The 26,062-nt window shown below is 41.3% G+C and overlaps 1 protein-coding gene across 5 annotated transcripts in view; it reads left to right on the top strand.

Annotated features, from left to right (window-relative positions):
• Positions 1-26,062, top strand: part of ZNF618 (zinc finger protein 618) — a 196,651-nt gene that overhangs the window by 156,406 nt on the left and 14,183 nt on the right. For 2 of the 5 annotated variants that reach the window (XM_089675153.1, XM_089675148.1), the window contains 7 exons: positions 8,713-8,793; positions 9,972-10,052; positions 11,942-11,986; positions 14,137-14,217; positions 24,462-24,539; positions 25,313-25,420; positions 25,874-25,984. In XM_089675153.1, coding sequence (XP_089531279.1) covers positions 8,713-8,793; positions 9,972-10,052; positions 11,942-11,986; positions 14,137-14,217; positions 24,462-24,539; positions 25,313-25,420; positions 25,874-25,984 — 585 coding nt within the window. The remainder of the gene's footprint in view (positions 1-8,712; positions 8,794-9,971; positions 10,053-11,941; positions 11,987-14,136; positions 14,218-24,461; positions 24,540-25,312; positions 25,421-25,873; positions 25,985-26,062) is intronic. The other 3 variants (XM_089675150.1, XM_089675152.1, XM_089675151.1) reach the window with 3 other exon arrangements.

The following is a 26,062-nucleotide window of genomic DNA, read 5'->3' as shown; positions in this document are numbered from 1 at the left end:
AATCGCTGGCACACTGCAAAGCGACCATTTCGAAAGTCTGAATGGAACACATAAATCATACAGCAGAATAAAACAAGGCGAACCACCCTTTATTTTTTTTTCTCCTTTCAGTCATTCTTGTGATCACTCTACCTTTCCTTATACCCAGGTTCAGTTCACTTTGCTGCTTTCTGGTCCTGGATTAAAGTGGCTCTAAAGCCTTAAGGTTTTTTACCTTAAAGTGGAGCTCCACCCAAAAGGGGAAGTTCCGCTTTAAGGATTGGCACCTTTGGGGATCGGGTACCCGAATTTGACAGGTACCCGCTCCCACTTCTGTTGCGATCACCTAGGTGATCGGAAGCAGAAGTTTTCCTACCCCCCTCCTCCCCGTGGTCTTCTGGGACACATGACAGGTCCCAGAAGACTATGGGGCCATTCACAAAGTGCAGCACAACTCGCGCATTCGCATCGGGCACCCGACTGTGAAGTCGCAAGCTGTCACAGCCGGGGGCCCACACCGAAGATGCCGGCGCCAGGGAGAGAAGATGGCTGGTGAAACCAGAGGTGGTGAGGACACCACGGGACCGAGGGACACGTAAATGGCTGTATTTTAAAAGTCAGCAGCTACAGTTTGTGTAGCTGCTGAGTTTTTATTTATTTTGTGTTTAGGTGGAACTCCGCTTTAATGCACCCTCTGCATTAAGGTGAAAAAACATTCTGTGCTGCAGGATTCCCCCCCTCTTATATTTACCTGAGCCTGATCCGATGCAGCGATGTGCACTAGAGCAGCGGCTCTTGTCGCTGTCTCCCTCCTCACTGGGCAGACTGATAGCAACGGAAGCCATTGGCTCCCACTGCTGTCAGTCAAATGCTGTGACAAGGGAGTGGGGGCAGGGCCGAGTCACCCGCTCTGTGTCAATATATACAGACAGGGCAGCTTGGGAGCAAGCCCGCATGGGTGCCCCCATGGAAAGCGGATTTCCATGGGAGTACTCCCTGAACAGGAGGAGCCTGGAGCACTGGCAGGGAACCCAAGAAGAAGAGGATTGGGGCTGCTCTGTGCAAAACCATTGCACAGAGCAGGTAAGTATACCATGTTTGTTATTTAAAAGAAAAAAACAAAACAAGACTTTAATATCACTTTAAGGACGTGATGGCCCGGCTCATTAACAACCGGCAATTCATTGATTTTTTTTTTTATTTACATTTCTGTCAGCAGGGCAATCCTACTGACAGCTGAAAGCACTGAGCCTGAAGATATCAGTTTCAGGTATCGGGAACATTTGCACGCATACCAATACTTGTGCAAATGCTTAGTATTGGTATTGGTGCAACTCCAAAAACTACCCTTGCAGTGGGCTCCCCCTGCACTGCAAGGTTTAAATACTCATTTTTGTCTAGGGTACCTTAAAAAAATCAGTTTTACTTTACACAGAGCAGGTAAGTATACCATGTTTGTTAATTGAATTTAAAAATGTCACTTTAAGCTCCCTGGTCCTTCTCCTATCTCCTTTGGTAGAGTGTAGAATGGTCATTTATTGTCCACTGAGCTCTGCTTCTGGAAGCTGTATTGCTCAACCAGGTGCGTCACCCTCCTGGCTTTGCAGTTTGAATCCTAGGACTGGCTGAATAGAATTACAAATCTTTTGGTAGGTAAGACTCTCTACACACATTGCTTGAATGTCTGTTTTAAAGTGAGCCTGTGCTTTGCCCATTTTGCCCTCTCCAGTTACAAATACTCATATTTGATTCTCTTTACCTCTACTTTTCTCAGCTGTTGGGAGTGAGGAAGAACTAAGAAGTGTGTAAGCTTTTGGGTGCTGCATTCTAGTCACTGAGGACTCTCCCCTGTCATTTGGGCTAATCATGAAGCACTAGCACTGTGGGAGATAGAGAAGTGGGTAAAACATACATATTCGCCAGCACACCATGGATCGCCAACATGGGCCAAAAAAGGTTTTTATTGCAAAAAGAAAGTGCAAAACTAAGTGCAACGTTTTGGAGCCGCGTAGGACCCTTTCGCCAGGCATGTGAGAGGTCCTGTGCGGTACCGAAACATTGCACTTTCTTTTGTGATGTGATCTTTTTGTAATAAAAACTTTTTTTGGACCATATTGGAGATCCATGGTGTGCTGGTGAATATGTATGTTTGCCTATGATATTTCCAGTCTGAGCTGGTAGTTGTTACAGCACCCACCATTGATGAGCCGTACTTCCAGAAATGTGTGCGAGGGGAATATAGATAACGAGCAGTGGAACATGCTCCTACATACCCAGAAGTACAAGTTCTTTGCTGCTGACAGCTGAACAAAATAGTGGGGGTAGCAAAGGAAAGGGTTGAGTATGTGTTTCTGGAGAGAGTAATATTAATACAAACCTGTTGCCTTGCCTAAGCTGGCCATACCCGAATAGGTTATCAAATGAACATTCGCACGAAAATTCTGAGAACGTTTGGCGACATGACGAATGTCATTTGAAAGCACTTCAAAAAACCTTTTCTTTTAACATTTTGATTTTGGAGTGAATGCACTTTCCTGAGCGAAAACCATAGTCACTGTTAAAAATTAATTTGTTGGGGAAAATTTTTCTATCCTACTCTTTTGAATTTTCTTGTCGCTGCGGTTAAAAATGAATGTTGATTTGACCCCACTAATGATTAGAAAATTGAACGAATGTTCTTATAATGAAAATTCTCATACATGGTCAGCTTTAACCAGTTGGTTCAGCAGGGAGCAGGCAAATTTTGATCCCTGTATGGCCACCACCATTGTACAGAAGTCAGTCTGCCAAGTAACTTCTGTACATCCTGCCTCTCAGGTTTTTCCTGATCGATCAGTGCCTTCGGCTATAGCTGGCAGCAGTGATCATTGTATTCTGACAGTGAGGAAGTCTCCCTGCTGTCTGAACACAATAGCACACCAAGAGTGAATCCCCCATCCACCTTGAATGTGTGGACCGGAGAATTAGATCTTTTTTTTTTTTATTCAGCCAGCAGGTTGAACAAGATTAATGTATGAGCTGCCTTACATGAGTAAAGAAGAAGAAACCCCTCTGGTAAAACTCACACAGGTATGGGGCCAAATACAGTCTCCATGTAGATGGTGTCTCTAGTATAAAGCCAACATTAGGCTACAGCACTGCCAGGCCACTATCCTGACCACAAAGCCTTCTTTCTGCCACTTAGCCACTACATTGTTGTTTTCCTGTAAGAATACAATTTTATTTACAAGCCAATGGTTTGAGAGCCTTATTCCAAGAGTACAAATATTTGGCTTCATTTTAGCAAACCTTGCAAAATTTGAGGTGTTTGCTGAAGTCTGAGTATCAGTAGGAGTGTAGCTAGAACTGCTGTTTCCTACCCAGAAGGCAACCATTAACTGACACTGGTTGGATAAACTGAAAACATAGTAGCTGGTCTACTGCTAACAAACTCATCCTTGGCATCCTCTGTTACTCAGAAACCAAATTCAAGATGCCTATAAATTGGTTAGTCTTTTGTTAGGTTTTACAAACCTCAAATGCCATTTGTCAGTGTTCATGCTTAATTACTATAAGAACAGAAAACCGCTATCCCAAAGGCATTCTGTCCACAGAAAGGATGGTTTTTTTTTGTGTCAATTGAGGGACACAGGAAGTCCTAAACTTTTGGATTATACTGTCGCCTACAGGAGGATTGGTCACCGGCAAAGAAAAAAAAAAACCTGTAAGCCAGCTCAGATGACCCCTTCTACAACCAGCATGCCACGGTTTATTTTGCTTATGTCCCAGGAGGAGGGACGTCTTCACTTCAGCTTTGTTGCTGTGAAGACTAGCCTATTATTTTGCTGGCACTTCTTTATTCTTTGATTTTCTTTCCCTTCAAACAAGACTTTTCTCTACACCACTGCTAGAGGTTTCCTGTGTAATCAGCAACTGTTTGGCAAGATCATCCTCAGCCTGGTTTTTACAGTGCTGCATCCAGACCCATCTGGACTGGATGTTGCGGAGATAGCATGGAAATGACCTTCCTTTGGGCACTTTCCAGACTCGGTTCTACTAAAGAGAGTAGTTTCCAGATTCAGATCCACCTGCATTGCCTCGGTGCTTGCTCTGTCTCTGAAGACTCAGTAGGCCGGTCAGCCTGCGCACTGGAGCTACCTGATTTTCATTGATTGCTGGGTGCCATTATTCTCTTTTCCTGACGTTTTTTCTCGTGGAGGAGGTTAATGCTATGGGACTGAATGCTGACATCATCGGCTTGGCGTAATGTCACACTCTTCACTCTTTCTCACCATACAAGGAGAAATCACCTTACTGCTGCTCCTGCTTGCAAACAGCCATGTGGAACTCTAGTCCTTGATCTGTTTCTGCTGCCCATTTACAGTGACTTTAGTCACCTCCACCTATCCTACTGTCACCTGCTAGCAGCAGTCTGGCTTTCATGAGTACTTGGGCTCTTCCCTTCCCTAAGCCTATACACTGCCTTACCGCCTTATGGATGCAACATGTCTGATTCTAGACACAGTGGGGGCCATCTCACTGTACCAGGTGCCCTCAGATCATGTTCTACTAACAGCTCCAGGTCTGTTTGCTATATGCTTTAATGATGGTGCTAACATCTGCAGCCTGGAATTATGCTATCTTCTCATATTAGTGTCTACAGTCCTTTGAGTCCTCCTCAAAATTAGAAGCATCCTGATAATTAGTTTGCTCTACCTAATGCCCATTAGTGTTGTATCCATTTTGTGAGGATTTTGTTCAGAAATGGTAAGGTCCCACTGTGGATCCAGCTGTGTCTCGCCTTAAAATGGTTGTAAAGGCTGCAGGGTTTTTTTACTTTCATGTATTCTATACATGAAGGTTAAAAAAAAACTTTCTGTGTGCTGCTCCACCCCAGCTCACCCAATACTTATCTGAGCCCCATCTTGATCCAGCGCTGTGCACAGGAGCAGCATCTCTCTCTCCCCATTGGCTGAGACACATAAACAGGAGCCATTGGCTCCCATTCCTGTCAATTACAGCCAATGAGGCGGCCCTGAGAAGTGCTCTTTGTTTCTTATAGATGCACAGTGCGGGGCTTAGGAGTGAGCATGCAAAAGTGCCCCCAAAGCAAGCAAGCAGCCTGCTCTAGGGGCATTCAGCAGGGGGGAGGGACCAAGTATGCTGGCGGGGACCGGAGAAGAGGAGGATCGGGTCTGCTCTGTGCAAAACCATTGCACTGAGCAGATAAGTATGGCATGTTTATTATAAAAAAAGAAAAAAAAATAGCCTTTAGTGTTACTTTAACAAAGCACGTAGTATACCCTTGAAGGATGCACATGTCTTTATTGCTGGTGGTTCTTGTGCTACACCCGATCCTGGCAGTGACTTTGTGAAACCATGTCTAACTAGTCTAATTCTCTTACAAAAGATCCAGCCACTGCTGAGTTGATCCTTTGTCTTTTGAACATGTGTAGCAGAGAGCAGGGAAACTTTAGCTGTGATGGCGGTTTGCTGGAAGCCTCCCATGTCATCTCCTGCATGTGCCACATGTTGGTGCATATGCTTAGGGCAGGGGTGGGCAACTGTGGCCCTCCAGCTTTTGTAGAACTACGAGTCCCATGAGGTATTGCAAGACTGACAGTTACAAGCATGACTCCCAAAGGCAGAGGCATGATGGGACTTGTAGTTCACCAGCAGCTAGAGGGCAACAGTTGCCCACACCTGGCCTAGGGCACTTTGTGTAAAATGCTGCACTGTGGGACCTCTGTGCAGGAAGCATTTTATCTGCATGTCCTTCAAGGAACAACGCCTATTTGGGATCAGTTCTTGATAAAATTATTAAAGTAATACTAAATGTTTACCTTATTATCCAAAACTAAGTCATGCACATCCACTACCTATTGGCTCTGTAATCTTTTTTTCATGAAATAGTTTTACTGTGCTTTTATGTCTCCTTGTAATGTTCACTGTGAGATCCTGAACCTCTCCTTCTCCCCATTGCCTGTTGTTCATAATGAGCAGCATTTGCATGTGCACTACTCTATACACGCTACAAATTCCATGGTACATAGTCGCTAACCCATCTCAGGAATGAGCAAAAGAGGGTGGCTATGCTACACAATAGAGAATGAATGTAGTAACCCTTTAACATGAGGTCAGATGACAGCAGCAAAATAAGGAATTCAGAGATTTGTAGGAGGCTGAGAACAATAGAAGGTACTTTTTCTGAGTTAGGAAGACACACCTAAGTAGATTTTATTTTTTTAAACCTGAGTTTAGTATCACTATAAAGATGCTGCTGGTGGCAAGAGCACCCATCTTGCCTAGAGGAAAAAGCCTTCCAAAGTTCACTACTTTTCCCTCTCTGACTTGAAGAAACATATCTTTAATTTCTCCATTCCCTCAATTTCAACCCCAAGAATCCCCAAGCTTGGCTCCCACTCCACCTGCAAAGCCTTACATTCCAAGTCTGCCAAATCCTCAGACAAGCCTTCCTCTGCATGAAGGTGCACTCCCACTTTGTAGAGTGGGGCAACATCTGTCAACCTTTGTTGACTCTTGTACAGCTTGCATAGGGATGCTTGGGTACAGGAGGTGGTGTTTCAGGGGTACAAACTTGAGTTTTGTACCCAATTTCCCCACTTCCAACTTTTCTGTGTTTCCGTACAGACTATCAGATCTTTATCAAGACCTTTTTGGTCTCAGTCTGTGGCAGAACGGTTATAGGTATTTTTACTCCAAGTTTACTGTTCCCAAACTGATCTCAAGCTCTGATTGTTTACAATCACAAAATGATGTATGAAATCTGGAATACAATCCACTAGGATCTGTCAGTGTCTCCCTACGTCTGTGGACATCAAAGATGCATACTTGCATGTGCCCATTTTTCCAGCCCATCAGTGGGTTCTAATTCACTACCTCTGTGTAACCCTGTTATTAGGCCTTCCCTCTGCACCTCTGGTGCTCATCAAGGAGCTGGTTCCAGTGTTAACCCTATTGTTTTCTGGTAGCATCCCCATTTGGGATAATTAGACAATTTCCTTTTGAGGGAGCAGACAACAAGGGCTTTGCCAGATTCTTTCTTCAGGAGAAACTTCAGATTCTCTGGTCACAGGTTCATACTCTTCAGTATACACGCTGTCCAACTATCTGCTTCTGCATGAGCATTTCAGGGCTGATGGTTTTATTCCTCAGTGTAGTCCCCTTTGCCCAAGTTCACTCCACACATCTGCAGCAAAACTTTCTTTCATCATGGGATAAGTTTTTCCTTCTCTACTCAGCCCAATTCGGTTGACAAAAACAAGGCTATCCCTGGCTTGGTGGCTCAGGATTGCAATTCTGGAGTTGGAAGTAATATCTTCCAATCTTTAGGAAGATTCAAAAGATGGATGCCATCTTGTTGTGCTGGTGAGGAGACCTAGGCACCTTGTCTCGCAATAAACACTCTGAAACTTTGGGTAATTTGCTGTGCATTCAGCACTGGAGCGCCTTGTTCTAATCTGGATTCATTCAGAAAACATCACAGCAATGGCATATCAGGGACCATCAGGGAGGAACCATAATTCTTCCTGCAGCAAGAGAGGTAAAGCAGATTTTGTCCTTGGCAGAACTTCAGCTGTGTGCATTTCAGGCGCAAGCAGTGGGCAGCACCTGTACCCGGAAAAAGTGTTTCCTGCAACCGAAGGTATCCTGGGACCTATGTCACAGGTAGGGGATGATGTCCTCTAGGTCCAGCAATAAACTGGACAATTTTATTTTAGGGTACAGGGTGCTCTGGTGGAAGCTTTGGTGACTCTATGGTTGAGTCCACCCTGATCTATTCCTCCCCTGAAACTTCGTCCTTGTCTGCTCTGCAGGATCAAGATTAAGGCAAGGCTGCCACCTGGTATCCTGTTCTCATGTTCTCTGGCCTCATCTGATGTAAAGTGTAAGGTACTTCAGGTGGCTCTTTGAGCTGATGGCTTTCAACAGTTCTATGTAGTTTTTTTTCTTGAACCCTTTAGCACCTGTTTGCTGTTTTTCCCACCCCTCAGTTGGACTGCTTATGGACACCTTGAAGGTCAAAGACTTGATTGGGTTTATTTACTAAAGCTGGAGAGTCCAAAATCAGACTCCCTTCTGCATAGAAACCAATCAGCTTCTAACCTCAGCTTGTTCAATGAAGCTTTGGCAATGAAACCTGGAAGCTGATTGGTTTCTATGCAGAAGGGAGTCTTTTGGACTCTCCAGCTTTAGTAAATAAACCCCGATGTGTCCCTGAATGGATGAGTAAGAAAATAGGATTTTTATACTCATCGTAAAATCCTTTTCTTGGAGTCCACTGAGGGACACAGATTCCATCCTCCTGTGTTTCTGATCATGTTTTTGGTACTGTTTTGCTACATAACTGAAGCATGCTGGATGCAAGAGTTATCCTAGGTTGGCCTATAGTTTTTTTTTGTTTGCCAGTGTTTAAGGCTGGCCATACACTATACAATTTTCTTACAGATTTCTGCCCAATTTCCTTTAGATTTACCTTCCACTATGCAGTGCAAGGGCCTGCCTAATTAGATACAATTGAAAGTGTTATTTAGGTTTGACCTCATATTAAATGGTTTTTGGTGAATCTAAATAAAAATCTCAGGAAAATTGTATAGTGTATGGCCAGCCTTAGCCTTATGTGGTAGGCAGTATAACCGAAAGGTGTAAAACTTCTTGTGTCCCTCAATGGACTGCAATTAAAGTATTTTTAATGAGTACAAAAATCCTATTCCTTCTACTTTTCCTTACCAGAAAGTGCATTTAACCAAGACATCGAAGCAAAACAACCCAACAACTATGAGGAAGCGAACAGCAATTCCCAGCATTCCAGCGGTGAGTAGATGCATGGGACAATACATAGCTCTACTGGTAATTCTATGATTGATGTAAAAGAAGTAAAGGAAGTAAGATGAAGTTTTAGTTTCCCCATGTTTTCCGCCTTTTTATATAGATTGCAAGTCACTGCTACATGCCGCTGCTACATATGTTGAACCCTGCCACCACTAACGTGTGATAATGTGGATTGACTATGTGGTCTGCATTAATATGCTCATCTACTGCCGTGCTACCACACTTCTAATGTCCTTTTAGGATCCCCCACTACTCCCTTACTAACCAATTACTGCACCCTATTACCTGTCTACAACTCTATTCTGTTCTATTATTGCCAACTTAGTGCACCTCTTTTAACCCTTTAGCCACTTAATGTCCCACTAATTGAATTCTGCTGCACCCGTGCACTTCTCCACTGAACATCACTGCATCCGCGCATTCTCCACTGAGCGCCCCTGAACCTACCCACTTTTACACTGAAATACATTTGACCAAGAAAACATGACTCACTGCCACCATACCGTCATGTAAAGCCCTGCTCACCGCCACTGCTCTGAGTTGCAGGACCCTGCTCTCTGCCTCTGCACTGATGTGCAGGATCCTGCTGTCTGACATGTATGGACCAGCTCTTTGTCTCAACACCAACACACAGGACCCAGCTCGCCAACAACATACTTCTCCATGTGCTGCCAATGCAGTGTCAAGCATTTCTGCCTTCACCAATACCATCCCAATGTTCCACATTCACTTGTTCAATGAATGAGCACACATTTGATGTTTCAAAATGGTGCCTCTACCTAGTGCATTCATAGTAACTGCTCCATGTTAAGATCTCCTTGCCCAATACAGCCTTGCCTCCATTTTAGGTTATCCCAATGGCGCTACCACACACATGGCAGTATCACCATTTTGCTGGCGGACACTACAATTCACAACAGGTAGATTGCATTTTATTTCTCCAGAGGTTCAGATTCCAATAGATTTTACAAGCTGAGTATTTGCCAAGAGACATGATGTAAAGTTCATGTTTGTGGACACATCTATCCACCAAGGGCACAGAGTCAGATTTAACACCAATTCAGAAAGATGGCAGAATTTCTGCATTTGTATGGAGTTATTTTGTGTCGCCATACATGTAGTATCTCAATCATTTTTTTTAAATAACTTTGTGTTTGCAGCTGGCTCCAGTCGGACACACGCAGGGATGTCTGATATGGCCGGAGGAGGAGGTAGTGGAGGAGGGTCCAGTTGGCAGAAGGGTAAGTTACTTTTGAACGTGTGTACCTGTACAGTTAAATTGAAGGATCATACTAAATTATACCAATGGATGATGCTGTTGAACACAAAATTATAGCTAGTTGTTAACTTTTTAACATTTGTTTAAACCAGGGGTGTCCAACTTTTTGACTTTCCTGGGCCACATCGGAAGAAGTGGAATTGTCTTGGACCTCACATAAAATACACTAACAATAAGGATAGCTGATGAGCAGAAAAAGTCAGGCAGATCACAAGTTAATGATCACTGATATAGATAATGTACATTTCAGAGTAATAAAACGTAATATTTTCGTAATTTTTTTTTATAAAAGTAAAAGTGCAACATAAAACTGGTGCGATATTTGACACTGTTTTTGATAAACTAACACATCAATATCTGGTTCAATGGATGTGGTAGCAATTCTCAATTAATTCTCAAGGTGCTTGTTGGATATTTTGGTTCTAATTTTGTCCTTCATCCTTAGAAATAGTTGCTCAAAAATTTAGGCGCTGCTGAAAACTGATTTCATAAATAGGGCGTTATTGTGAAACGTGGGAGATTTCTTTGGAGAGATAAAACTTATTAAAGTCCAGTAATGAGACACTGTCAAATTTTTATTCAGCCACATGTGTTTACTAAGTGTAAGTGCATTTAAAAAAAAAAAAGAAGTTCAACATTAAGCAAGTTTACAATTTTATGTTGGTCTGTCTTCGGCCACATGCAGTCCGTGGCCATGTGTTGGACACCCCTGGCTTAAACCATTCCTGCAAAAGTACTACCTCAGTCTGTCAGAAGTTAAATCTTCTTTCTTTTTTTCTTTCTCTCTCCAATGTGTTTCTTTTCTCCACCCTCCCGCTCATTCACTTGTTCACCCTCTCCCTGTTCTTTCATTCTGTCTTTGCATATTGCCTCCCTTCTACCTTTCTCTATCTCTCTCTCTTCCCCCCTCCTCCTTTTCTCTTTTTCCCCCATCTTATTCCTCCCTTGCTTTCATTATATCTCTCCAGCTGGTCCCCTAATCCTAGCACACTCTCTTTCTTTTCCATTCTTTCTCATTCATTCTCTCTGCCCGAACTTCCTCCTCCCTCATTTTCATCATCTCTTTCTAGCTTGTCCCCTCCTCCTGCAGAACTCTCTCTCTCAATGCTGTATTTATTTTTTTTGCTGCCCTAGGCAACACAAAAATCAGACCCCCCCCCTTTCCGGGTGGAGAGAGCCTGGCACTGACCAACACCAAACCCCCAACCCCCACTCGGAGAGAGCCTTCCACTAACAAGTTGTCCGCCCCCCACCCCCCCTGGCAACAGAGAGAAAGACACTCACCTTCACAGCTCCGGACATCCCCGAGAATGAGAGTCGGGCTGTGCATACACCATCAAACAGCCCGCAGACTCTTCGGGATCCCACCTGGACCCCATGCCGCATATGTCCCTTCTTCCTGGGGGGTGCTGCCCCCCTGAAAAATGCCGCCTTAGGAAAATACCATGTTTGCCTTGTGGTAAATACACCCCTACTCTCACTCCCCTGTCTTTATTTGTCTCTTCCCCCATCCTTTTTCTCTCCTACTTTCATTCTTTCTCTACATCTTGTCCCTTCTCCCTAGCTTTCTCTCTCTCCACCCTGTCCTTCTTTCCTTCTCTGTCTTCCCATCCTCTATCTCCCGCTCTCTCTCCCCAGGATGTCTATCCCCTTTCTTGCTTTTCATGTAGTTAGTAAGTTAGACTTATAAGCTTCAACCACATGGTTCTTCAAAATCTTGGATACCATTGCAGTCACGCAGTAGCTTTGTGGTCTTTCGTTTCACCATGATGCTCTGTAGGTTATGTTAGTAGTTTAATATAATGATAACACAGTAATGCTGGATTGAGATGTTAATATTTATCATTTCAGAATCTCCCAGCCCCATGATTTCAAGCCCATTTCCGGTCATGCAAGGTTTGTTTGATTTTGTTTCTATACCAAGCTCTTTGCATATTTCATGTGTTTGTACTTGCATTTGGCACACATTTGTAAAATGCGTCTCATATCTTGCTGACTGACACAAACGCCTTAGTGGCTATATGCAGCTCTAATTATTTCTGGTGTCTCTTGCAACGGTACAGCCTGGAGGAGGTGTAGTAAAGAGTAGTAGTAAGGAAAACTATTTTTCTGGGGAAACATTTTTTGACTGGTTTTAATTGGTATAAGCTCCGGTTTTCAAGTCTTTCCTCTGCAATACGTCATGAGAGTCTTTGTCAACACCAGTCCTCAACTATGTTGCGTTGAGCATGCTGGGGATATGGGGCAGGACTGTGCTGTTTAGGGCTAGGAGGCAATACCAAATGTTTCATATGGTCAAAGTGCTTTTAATTGCTCATTATTTACTGGCTAGATATCCCTTTGCAACCTGCATGATACTTTCATCCTATCATAGATGGGAAGAACATAAAACATATGTCACATTAGTCCATGGATAAGCTGCAGGAAAAACCCCAGTGGGTCCTGGGGCTACAGCCAACAAGCAGAAGTCTCGTCACACATCACATTTCAGAAGGCTTTTCTCAAGACTATTGCTACCCTTAGAATTGACCGATAGACATGTGTTGAGAGGATGAAATGGTTAGGTACAACCACTGTGTACCATACACATACTGGACATGGATGCAAGGTTTCAAAACATTAACACAAATAGATATTATTCACATTGTTAATGTGTAACTAAAGCCAATCCTTTTGTTTGGGTTAGAACAGGGATAGTTAGAACTTCTTGTTAAGACTAGGTTAGCACACCTGTATTCTATTCAATATTCTATCTTTTCTATCTTTATAGAAAGATATTCTTTATAGAAAGATATTATATCTTTTTTTTTTTCATAAAACAAAATCATTACAGGTGCTTAACCTCATCACACCGCCTCCCAGTGGCTTTTTAAATGTGCTTTAGTGGAGGGAGGCGCATTGGCTTTCTGATCACATGACCACTGTGATTGGCTCTCACAAGGAGACACGCGATCATGATCCAATCGCTCTGGCTCCTAGTCAGAATCCTTGACCAAGAACCATTGGAGACAGCTTGGTCAATGTACTGGGAGCAAGCAATGAGCGCATTGTCAGCACACAACCTCAGACCACAGATATGTGCGGCAGCTGGGCATTAAGGTCCACACTACCTGCCGTTGCATATATGCATTACACAGTTTGGAGAAGGTTAAACTCAAACAAGTAAAGCAGATAAATCTTATACCTAGAGTGTGGGAGAACTTGGTGAACAAGGTTTTAAGTATTACCCCCCGACCATTTCTTGCTGATCCCCTAGTACTCCTTCCCTTTCTAGTACACCAGGACTCTAGTTTACCTGTATTTTAGTTGTTGATTTGTCTATTACATATACCATTTGTGCTTGAAAAGTTTCAGTAGGCTATGACTGTGTGGAGTTTGTATCTTAATGACAATATTATCCCAGTGTAGTGAGTTGAGTTTACTGGTACAATGCTGTTCTCTTATTGTACAAAACTTTGCTAAGCCTTCCCATGTAAATATTCTGTATGAATTTTGCATCTTCCTACTAAAAATAACCAGCCGCAGTCCATCTTCTGTAATTTTGGTGTGCTTACTTACCTTTGATATATGCTGGTAGTTAAAATCTCAGTTAGGTTTTTATTGTTCTGTGTCCCTGCATGGGATTCACTTTCTCCTTTTGTCCTGGTAACCATTGTCACTGGAAGGGAAAGTGAAGTACAATTTTGAATTGTTACTAGCTCCGGAACAGAAGAGAAATATTCCAAATGGGACACTTGTGGTGAAAATTGTGTAAGATAAGAGATCCTTTTAAAGTAAAGAAAATCCTCTAATTTTTTTCTCTTGTCTTGAGAAAAGAAGTAAAAAAAAATGGTCAGGAGTTTTAACCATTTTTACTCCAAAACAAAAAGGTTTTGGCTTTAATTAAATTTTGACCGTTATCACGTTAAGGAAAAGAAAATTAACTTTTCTCTGCTTTGGGGACATCTTGATGTGGAAGCTAAAATTACACTTTTCTTAATGTCCTACTGGGTTGTATTCACAGAAAGGATAATCTTTGTCTTTTTTATACATTTAACCTCATTCAGGCAAGGGATGGAAGAAAAAAATAAAAAGAAAAGAGGAAAACAACAAGCTGGTTAAAGAGGAGAAGAGTGCCAAAGCAGAAGGTAAGCATGAAATGGGAGATGAAAGGTCTTATCTGTGGTGTTTCCTTCTGTGACCATGGAAATATCGTCAATATACCTTTTCTGGTACTGTAAATCACCCTGATAGCCACAGCGGACATCTCCTGCAAGGTCAAATACTGATATAGTGTGTACGTTATCGTTCTACGCCGTAATGTCATTTTGCACAACAGCTGGTCATGCCGTTTCACATAGGTATGTATAGGATGTTAATACCTAGACTGCTTTGCTCATGGTGGTCTGGTGAGGATCATGTCATGTAGGGACTGCTAGTAACTTGGAGTGTTTTTCATACACCCACTAGCTTTGTCAGGGAAAACAGCAGGACAGCAGGTCATAGCTGTGCAGTGAATGATACCAGGCCAGTTTTACCACCTAAAAATAAATAGATATACAATTGTTCAAGCACTCAGAGCAAAAAACTAACAAATTGGAAAGGTAAACTATACTAATTTTTTGGTCAAATTTATTTTTCAATTCTTTAAATTAATGTATTCAATATCATTTGTATTTTTTTCATTTCATCACCAGAGCAATCTTGGTTTTCTAAAACAAAGTCCAGTACTGTCTGCTGGTTTGTTTGCAGCCTGATTAGAACTATACTTATGGCTCATTCAGTCTATAACTCATTCACCAGTCTTGGCAATCTCATATCTACTGCTAGCTAGGCCTATTTTAGGAATAACAGAATCAACAGAGAGCTCCTGCTTTTCCTTACAACCTGCCACCTTCTGGCTGTAAATGGTAAACATTTACATTTTCATACACCCTATTTGCCTGATTACAAAGAAACAAAATATGAAAAATTATATTTTGTAGCACTTAAAAAAAAATAAAACTATACTTCCCCTTCCCATTATTGGCACAGGACCTAAGGAGCAAGACTATTAGTGGAACAATAATTCTCACAATCCTAATTGTCCTAGGGAAATCTCAAATCAGTTTATCCTTGCACTAAAATCTTGCCACTGTTGTGTTTACAGTGCCTAACAAGGCAAGTATACAGCAGACTTTTAGGGTTAATTATTGGGGCCTAATTTGGGGATTAGGTTGGTGCTAAGCCTGGAATTCTATATTTTGGTTTGATGACACTAAACAATATCCTTTTTTCCAAAAAAAAAACCTTACACATTCACTACTTAATGGCTGTAATCTTTTTTTTAGGAAATTTCTTTCTGTGTTTTTCTGCCTCTTTGTAACATCTTTTGTGAACTTCAGATCCTCTCCTTTTCCCCTCCCCAGTGTTTGGAATTAGCAGTGCACATTAGTTTTGGTCATGTATGCTATGAATCCCATACTCTCTAGTACTAGTCCATCTCGGGAGTGTGCAAGAGAGGGGGCTACATTCTATCAGTGGGGCCATGGAGAATGAACGTAACTGCCCTTTAACAGGAAGCTGGATCACAGCAAAAAATAAAAGGGGGGAAACAGAGACCAAAAGAAGATACTTTTTCAGTTATGAATACATCAATATTTTTGTAAACCAGTTTAGTGTAACTTTAAGCATTAGGGGAAATTGTTAGGGGTTATTGGCTCACTGTAGTGATTAGGTTAGGAGTTAGGGTAATTGAGAATTTAGAGACATGTAAAGGGTTAATGCCCAACCAAAGTCAGAAATAGACTTTCAAAAATGTATTGGAGATAACTTGTGGCCTTGTATAGCCTGAGGAAGCTTACAATACACAGGCAAACAATAAAGGCACTCAGGTACTTTGCATCTGGTGGCACATTTGAAAACAATTTGAAAATGGTGCAGCTGTGCAGGGCTCCACTCGCACAGCCAAGTCATTCATTAATAGGAATCTGTAAATGAGAAAACTACAGGTTCTATATACATCCGCAGCAGATGGCTTGTAGTTCCCAATGGATTGTGAGGGGCTATGATGAGTGCTCTTGTAGTCAACTGACATGTCCTCCAGTTTTTTAATAGAAAGCCTGTATGGAGGTATGAGCAGAAAGCCAGAGGACTTCTACAGGAGCCCAACTTTACAACCGCTATCTACTGATCGCTGGTGCGATTCTCTGCAGGCTCCTGTGCAAGAAATACACTTTTTTTTCTCCTACAAAAATGTGCATTTATTATTTTTTGAAGAAGGTGAACTTAGCCTTTAAGGACTGACAAAGGTTTTTATAGGTACAGTCAAATTTGAGATAACTGAGCCCCAGACTAGGTTTTGTAACAGGATCTTGTGGACTTGTTGAACGTCTTTTTATTGCGTTTTGAGAATTTAAACTTTTTAAGGTCCAACATCTGATTTTAATTACTTTTTTAATGCTGCAGTCATCTGATAAAGCAGGCAGATCCTGATAGCCCATTGGTGATCAATACAGCTGACTACACAATGGGGTTGATTTACTAATGGCAAATACATTGTGCACTGAAAGTACACTTGCTCTGGATCTGAGTGGAACATGCAAGGAAAATAAAAAAACAGCATTTTTGCTTCCACATGAATGGATGAAAGAAATCAGCAGACCTTCACCTCATTTCAGAGCCTCCCCTCGGATCTAAAGCAACTGCACTTTCAGTGCAACTGCAGTGTACTTGCAGTGCACAGTCTATTTACCTTTAGTAAATCACCCCAGTATCTCCTTTAATTTATTTTTTGTCACTACGATCTGAACTGCATGATACAGTGGCATGGGGGCAGTGATGGTGGGGACGGGGCCTGTGTTAGGACAACTTGCAGAAAATAATTGCCAGCCTGATATAGACATCTGTCTCTTCTCGTGCCTTCCTCCTAGCCTGCATTGCCCAACCCAACAGAAGGATGTAAATTCTGCACTGACACTGATGTTACTTTATATTTACAAATCCACTCTCTAACTTTTTGTTCTATTACAAGCTGACGACGGCCTAAAATTCGGAATAAAAAATGCATTTTCTTTATTGTCCATTGAGGGGCATCCCTTAGTGGATGATAAAGAAAATAACATTTTTGTACTTGTACTATCTTATTCTTGGAGTCCATTTAGAACCCTGAGCACATTCTACAGACAAGCAGCAGGAATGCAGAGGCTGATGTGTTCCAGTACTTCTGCATTCCTGCTGCTGCTTGTTTGTGGAAACAGCTCAGAGCTGTGCCAAGCTAGAGTTATGAAGCCATAATCTCCTTTTTGCTGGTGATGAAGCGACAGGAGGGGAGGCAGGTCTGACCTCGTAACTAGGGTTAGAAAAAACCTAGCAACGTGACAAAGTCTTACATGTAGTTTGTCCTACAGAGAACTATAAAAATTATAATGATATATCTGCTTTAAACCTTGACATGAATACAGGGAGGACCTCCTACACCTAGGTTTTTCATCCAGGCTCAGCTAAATTTTATCTATCCTCTGCATCTAATGTCTGCACTGTGAAGATCCTGGAACATAGCTGCTGGTGATGCTGGAACACCACCTTGCTGCACTGATACACAGATGTAAACATATTACAGTGAGAACTTTCTCACATCTACCTGTTAGATGCAAACCTTACCTTGGAAGTCAGAATTTGACAAGCTTGTGAGAGGTATACTTCCACTGCCCTCCTGATGATTCTGCATAGACGTATGTGTGCTTGTTCTTCAGAAGATTACACAATGCTCAGATTAATGTAAATGGACTGAACGTCTTGTAGTATTTACTGGATAATAATAAAGCAGTATTAAACCCAAAAACAAAAATGTAATATATTTTTTTAGGCTTTTTCCTACCTGTTTTCATCTGGTGATCTGGCCAGTACCACACCTCCTTTACTACCAATTCACAAAAAGAACATTGGGGAAATGGAGAAAGTACAGAGAAGGGCAACTAAACTGATTCGAGGTATGGAGGAGCACAGCTATGAGGAAAGATTAGAGGAACTGAATTTATTCTCTCTTGAGCAGAGGAGATTAAGGGGGGATATGTTCAACATGTATAAATACATCAGTGGATCATATAGTGAACTCGGTGTAGAGTTATTCACCCTGAGGTCATCACAGAGGACAAGGGGGCACTCTTTACGTCTGGAGGAAAATAAATTTAATCTCCAAACATGGAAAGGTTTCTTCACAGTGAGAGCTGTGAAAATGTGGAATAGACTCCCTCAAGAGTTGGTTCTGGCCAGCTAAGTGGATTGCTTTAAAAGAGGCCTGGATTGTTTTTTGGATACACAGAATATAACTGGATATAACATTTATAGGTAAAGTTGATCCAGGGAATATCCGATTGCCTCACGGGGAATCAGGAAGTATTTTTTTCCCAGAAGAAGCAAATTGGATCATACTTTGCTGGGGGGGGGGGGGGGTTTGCCTTCCTCTGGATCAACTGCGGGTATAGGATTATAACTTTTTTTTTTTTTTTTATGGTTGAACTGGGTGGACTTTTGTCTTTTTTCAGCCAGACTAACTATGTAACTACAGTGCCCCCACATTTAGACAGCAGCATTGTTAGTTTGGGGGGAGGGGAGCTTTAAATGTACTAGCAGGTTTAAATACACTGACAAATTGAAGCCAAACTCCAGCACTCACTTTATAAGTAGTTACAGCTATTTTTTTTTTCATTTTTGAATAAAGGTTTTACATAAATAAAGGCTGAACTTTCTAAGTAACCCTGACAGTAGTAAATGGGTTGTCTCATCCCTGTAACTGATACATCTACAAGAGAGCTTGTTCTTTTGAAAAGACAAACTCACTGTCTGGATCACCATAAAATAAAGGAAAGAAAACATAAAAAAATGAAAACCAATGTAACTATCACATCTAAGAATTGGTAAGCTGCAATATAATAAAAGTTTGCTTTTGGGTTTAATACTGCTTTAATATCCCACTGAGTGCTTTCACATGTTGCCTGGCATTGCTTTTTAATTCCTTTTATAAATGAGCATAATTTGGCCTTTGAGGATATCTCAGCTGTCCTCCAGGTCTTATCTGTCATCATTCGATTGGTATCTCTCCACTGGTTTTATCTAATTAAGCAAAATAACTGTCAACTGCTGACTGTTATGGTGACTCCCTGGAAATTGCAGATAGCATCAGCACACAAGGTAAAGGCAGACAGCCAAATAATACTGCACCACTTGATTTCTTGATAACCCTTCTGCCAGATCTGCTTTCCCTTAGGCTTTTGTTGGCATAGGAATTCAAAAGATATTTGCAGGAATAAATCTTTCCAGCATTGGATGTATTATCAATAATAGTATTGTGAAATCTTCAGGTTTATTATTATATAATTAACCCCCTATGTAAAATTCCTGTGGTACAGTAAGTAAAATCACACTGTGGTTTGACATCAGACGCTGTCCTTTTATACAGTGATAAATCCTAGATGTAACCATTCTTTTGTTTCGGCACAGTGGGAAAGAGTAAAAAATCCCATTATGGAGATTTTCCATTACTTCCTGTCCTAGTGAAGCTTGTAGACAAAATTGGGATGTCACCAGAACAGCAATAAAAAAAATATGAAGTTCTAACTCTTCCTCGCTCTACTAAAGGTTTTTTGTATCTGTTGGTGTTGGACAGATTTCCCATCACTTCCTGACTTGGCTGAAACATTAACTCTGAAGGTCCTAAAAAAATACATCTAAATTTTTGGTGAGAGTTGGGCTGGGGGTGCCTTGAAATGGGCAAAGGGGGAGGGGAAAAAAAATCAGAGGTATGTTCAGTGCATGCTATTAAGTACTTAACACCAATAAAGCACACGGGGCACGCAGAGTATGTGGAATGCCACACCTCAACTATGAGTGGCAATAGGGAGTAATACTCTGTTATATGGTCAAACAATGGGCATCAACCCATCTAGTCCAGGTCTTATCATATTTCTTTGGGCAATGCTGCCATAAGTAATTTATACAAAAGGAGTACCTCGATACCTGCCGTCCACCACCCCGACACTGAACAAGTGGACTATGATTTCCATTTCAACAGAATTTCTCTCAAACCATAGAAGGCATTATGAAAAATGGACAAACTCTTTTAGCAAAAAGTGTCAAGATTATCAGTATTGCCCAAAAGAAAGATAAAGAGGATCAGTTGGCAGAGTAACGTGTCCCAAATTGCAGGACTTCTGGAAAGAGGTTATTAATGTTGTGAATTCAGTGAGACATGTCCAAAAGACGCGGTAGGTTTCCATTTGGGAATCACGGGAGGTCGAGGAGTGAGTAGATAGTAGATAACCTCTGTGGCGTATAGTACGCCGGATACAGAAACTTAAAGTGTTCACCTTTACAAAATATCTGTGAGGTGACCTAACACTGGACCCCCCCCCCCCCCCCTCGTTTCCGCTGTCCTGAAATCCTATGATCCTTTGCTAGACACCAGCATGCCTCTTCACTTGAAATCCCCATGCCTCTCCATGCAGTGCTGACAGGACAGGCTAGATGGACTCTGATTGGTCAGCGCTGTCCATGTAACGGTGCTGACCAACTAAAATCCCTCTGGTCTGTACTGGCTAAGCAGTATAGAGAGGAGATAAAACTGCATGGATTTCAAATACCCAGACCAGTTAAGCGGTATGCTCGTGTCTGATAGCGGAGGATAGTGGGACTCCAGTACAACAGGACCGGGGGCGAATGGAAAGGGTGTCCAGTGTTGGGTCACCTTACAGATATTCTGTAAATGTGAACTTACACTTTAAGTTGAATAAATCTATCTTTGGGTGCAACCAAAATTGTCAGGTATTGTTGTAGATACACCTCCCAATCCTCCCCTCTGAGTGCAGGAATATTCACCTGCCATTTTTTAAAAACAGAAGCCAAGTGAGGAGTACTGACCAGGGCAAATGTTTATATAATTTATAGGGAATTGTAAACCCACTGCAATTACAATTTTGCAATTACAGAACACCTAAACAAGCATTATAGCACATAATAATATACTGACCCTTCACTCTCATTTGGAGAGCAAGCGTTGTTAAGCACGGAACATGTAAACGTTCTGTTAATACCAGAACTGGAAATGATGTTTTATGATATTAGATGCCTTCTGTGAGTTATGGCCAGATCAGAGGATTTTTTGCATTGGAAAACAAGATATTTTATTTATAAAATGAGTGCAATTTTGACATACCATAGTCATATTTAGGCAAATAAAACAAGTTTTCAAAGAGCTCTACTGTGTTCCTCAGCTTTCTGGCAGTGCACAGTTTCTAGCTCATGATGGCTGCTGGAGACATTTTCAAACACAGGAAGGAAAATACAAAAGAAAATTTTCTAGAGATCCCTATCTTCTACAAGGATGAGGGAGAAAGCAGATTATGAGGCTTCCCTGGATGTCTTTTATAAATAAGATTTGTTATTCCCCGAATGTCCTTTATAAAAAGGAAGATTGGTCAAAGCAGTTGAATCTGGTTCAGTGATTCAAAATGCAAAACAATGCACTTCGGGAAAAATAATCCTCTCACAGAGTGCAATTTTGGGGGTACAGTGTTGGTCAGAACTACAGAAGAAAAAGGTTTGGGCATGCTTATTTCAGATTGCAGAATTAGCCAACAGTGTGGCCAGGCAGCGGGGAAATCTAATAGAGTTCTGGGGTGCACCACCAGCAATAGGAAGAGGTCCTTATTTTAGTATATAAAACTTTAGTTAGATCTTATGTAGAATGCAGTGTCCAGTTCTGGAGGCTTCACATACAAAATGATTTTAGTGAGGTACAAGTCCAGAGATGGACTCCAAAAATGGTGAGCTAGGAGGAACGTAGATACCCTATAGCTGACTTAGAGGAAGGTAAAAGCACTGAAGAATAAAGTATTTAAAATGCTTACTTGCATTGTGTTTTTCCACAATAGATCTTTATCCTCTTTTGATGTGCCTTTGAACTTGCTAGAAAATTTGACAACTGTAGGAGTAAATTCCCTAGCACAGCCTCTCCATCCTTCCATAGCCCCTTCTTTTCTGTTCTGGTCCAGCTCCTCCGCCCCTCCCTTCAGCTCTGTATTGATGAGGCTGAGGGGGGGAGGAATGAAGGGGAATATCATAGAGCTTCACTTGAGTGAGTATTCATCACATCTCTGAAATTTTGAGTTTTCATTGCATTCAAGATGGCACCCAGCAACAGTCTGGGGCTTGTAGGTAGCTACATGACAGAGGCTATTACTGGTAAATAACATTGATAAAATATGCTAAACTCACACAAAATCTGGAAAGAAATGAATTGTCAGGTGACAGAGTCGCTTTGATACAGTTGTGGTCAAAAGCTTGCATACCCTGGCAGAAATCTTAAAATTTTGGAACTGATATTGAAAATATGATTGATCATGCCAAAAAACTGCCTTTTATTTAAGGATATGGCCAAATGGCCCTGATCAATATTTTACATACCCTGGAATGTTTGACCTTGGTACAGACATAAGGTGACACACGCAGGTTAAAATGGCAATTAAAGGTTCCCACATCTGTGGCTTTTTATATTTCAAATAGTGTCTTTGTATAGTCAGTGAGTTTGTTAGCTTTCACATGGATGCACTGAACAGGCTGGATACTGAGCCATGCGGAGCAGAAAAGATCTGTCAAAAGACCTGTGTAACAATGTGATGAAACTTTATAAAGATGGAAAAGTATATAAAAAGATATCCAAAGCCTTGAATATGCCAGTCAGTACTGTTAAACCACTTATTAAATGGAAAATTCTGAGATGTCTTGATACCAAGCCAAGGTCAGGTAGACCAAGAAAGATTGCAGCCACAACTGCCAGAAGAATTGTTTGGGATACAATGAAAAACCCACAGGTAACCTCAGCAGAAATACAGGCTGCTCTGGGAAAAGACAGAGTGGTTGTTTCAAGGAGTACAATACAAAGATACTTGAACATAAATTAGCTGCATGGTCGAGTTGCAAAAAAACTCTGCTACACTATGCCGGACAACACCTTGACACACCTCACATCTTCTGGCACACAGAAATCTGGTGTGACGAGACCAAAATAAAGCTTTATGGTCACAACCATAAGCGCTGTGTTTGAAGAGGGATCAACCATAACAAGAATACCATCGTACTGTAAAGCATGGTGGTGTCTCACTGATGTTTTTTGGGGGGGTGAGCTCTAAAAGCACAGGGAATTTTATGAAAAGATGTCAAGATGTTATTACATAGTATATTATCAGAAAATACAGGCAGAAAGTTTGCAAAAGCTGCGAATGGGGCACTCTTGGACTTTCCAGCACTTCAATGACCCTAAGCACAAGGCTAAGTTGACCCTTCAGTGGTTACAGCAGAAAAAGGTGAAGGTTCTGGAGTGGGCATCACAGCTCCTGACCTTAATATCATCAAGCCACTCTGAGGAGATCTCAAACATGTGGTTCATGCAAGATGACCAAAGACTATACGTGACCTTGAGGCATTTTGCCAAGACGAGAAACTATACCACCTGCAAGAATTTTGGGCCTCATAGACAACTATTACAAAAGACTGCACACTGTCATTGATGCTAAAGGGGGCAATACACGGTAAAGAACTAAGGGTATGCAGACATTTGAATAGGGGTCATTTCATTTGTTTATTTGTTGCCATAATTAGTTTTATTATTGTGCCATTCTGGTATGCCCTACAGCTGAATGGGGATCCCATAAGAAATAAAAGAAATGTGTTTTGCCTGCTCACACATCATCTTTAAAAATGGTACATACTGTATATTACCAGTTCTCCAAGGGAATGCAAACTTTTGAGCACGATTGTGTCTACAGAGTCAGAGTACATGTTTGAAACCACAGAATACATGAAGGGTGGAATAAAGTTCAGCTGGACAGCATTTTCAGTTTCAGAGAACATCACCTCAAACAAGCCAGAGGAAAATTCCAAACTAAATTTAGAAAGCATTATTTTTACTGAAAGAGTATTTGACTCTTGGAGCAGACTTCCAGCAGAAGTAGAGAGTCAGTCCATAGTAAGTGGATGTAGATATGTTTGGGAGAATCAAATTTGTTGCTCTTTTTATAACCTGTCCAGGAAACATTAGACTATCCAGATGTATTTATAAAATATACATTCTATATAATGTACATATATTTTGCAGAGTTCCAGGCATTTGAGTGATGCTTCATTGCATCATGTGGTTAGCTATATGTAGATAGTCCATTACAACCTTTGTGCTATTTTCACGTCTCCAGAAGACTCCAGAATGTCTTGGACATCCTGTAGTCTTCAGAGAAACAAGGGAGTTTCAAGGGGCTTTCCCACGGTGTTTAAATATAACATAGCTGTCCTCTGTGATACATTGATAAAGCCGATTGAATTGTGAGAACTCTTTTTGAAACCCCAAATTGTTTTCTCACAGAGCCGTACACTTGTGGGGCTTGCGGGATTCAGTTCCAGTTTTACAACAACCTCCTGGAGCACATGCAGTCACATGCCGGTGAGAAGAACTCCCGATTCACTGTCGTTTTACTTGTCAATAAAGCTTTTTTTGTGTTTATACAGTATAGGTGTGTTTTATGGTGGTTAGAACTGGTTTTGTGTATGGCTCCAAATTAGCTTAGGGCACCTGCATGTGGCCATTTGTGCTCAGTCTGTCCTCTGTTACATTTAAACAAAAATAAAAACCAATTAAATGGAAGCATGGAAAAGAGTACAAAAAATGTGTTGCTTTTTTGCAACATTCTGTATGGCTGGCAGACAAAGGCCAATATTGGGAAATAAGAAAGATAGGTATGTACAATCTTTGATGTCCCCTGCCCATCATATGAGTGGAGGGACCCATGAAGACCAGATGTTTGTTGCTTGTATTCTATACACTGAATTGTTCCGTTCCCTTTTAAATTAAATTTGTTGTAAAACAAAATCACCTTGAGATAATTTAAATATGGTAGTTGCCATTTTCATGCTCCCAGGCTGTATGTAGCTCCATCTGTGATGCTGAACCTGCTATCTTCTTGTTTAAGTGAGATGATGAGTGAGCAGTCCACCTGGCTGAGAGTGGTAGAATAGAACTTCCAAGTGCCTGGCTTGTGGAAGAAATGGTAGTTGGACCTCTAACACTTGTACTTATTAACCAAAAATGTCTTTGGAGGAAGATCCAATCTCTGGTCTTTTCTGCCAATATTTTTGCCTGATGCTTGTGACAATATGAATATTGCCCAAAGTCTGTATCAATTATAGATTCCAACTCTCTTGTTTCTTCTTTCTCAGCTGACGAAAACAGTATCGCAACCAACCAGTCCAGGTCACTACCGCCAGCAGAGGAAAACTGGAAGCCTCAACCCCAAAGAAACAGCGCAAACAACAGTATGTCTCAAGGTGCCTTAATGACCAGACCCATGGCATAATTTGCTGTGGATTCAAATGCAAGGAGGATAGGGCTATGCTAGCTTGTTTACACTTTATAATACACATGTGCATTTGTGAAAGCATACACTGATGTGAGCACGGTAATGTGCACTCTTTGCTTATCAGACTCACTGTGCACAATGGCTAGTGACCTCATTTAAATTACTTTGCTTAGTTTAGGAGGTCAGGAATATTTATTAATATTAACATTTTCCTGAGCTTAATAAACTAAAGCAAAATTATTAATAGATTTTATTTAGATATCTGAAGGTATGTCTATAGCAATTTTTTTAGTTTTGGAGATAGTAGATTTTTTTTTTTTTTTCTGTTTTCCTTCACTTCCTGTCTTGGAGATACAACAAAAACCATGGAAAGTTTATTTTTATTGGTTTTCTTTTTTTCTTTTCTTTTTCTTTGTTTTAGTTCTTGAGGAACAGGGGGAGGCAGTTCTGTCAAAGACTGTAATCTGTGATGTGCTAAGTTCAGGCTGCCTGCCAACCACCATGCAAGGAAATACAGACAAAAGGAATCAGAGTAAGTAAAAAACATGACATCTGCTGGAAGATTCCCCTTTGTCATTTAAGCTTCATGCATCACGGTTAAATACCCAGT

This window comes from Staurois parvus, unplaced genomic scaffold (genome assembly GCF_062004578.1).
Source record: "Staurois parvus isolate SC_StPar_1 unplaced genomic scaffold, SC_StPar_1.0 ptg000154l, whole genome shotgun sequence".
NCBI lineage: Eukaryota > Metazoa > Chordata > Amphibia > Anura > Ranidae > Staurois > Staurois parvus.
Note: the sequence above shows the minus strand (reverse complement) of the source record. Positions and strands in the feature narration are given on the sequence as shown.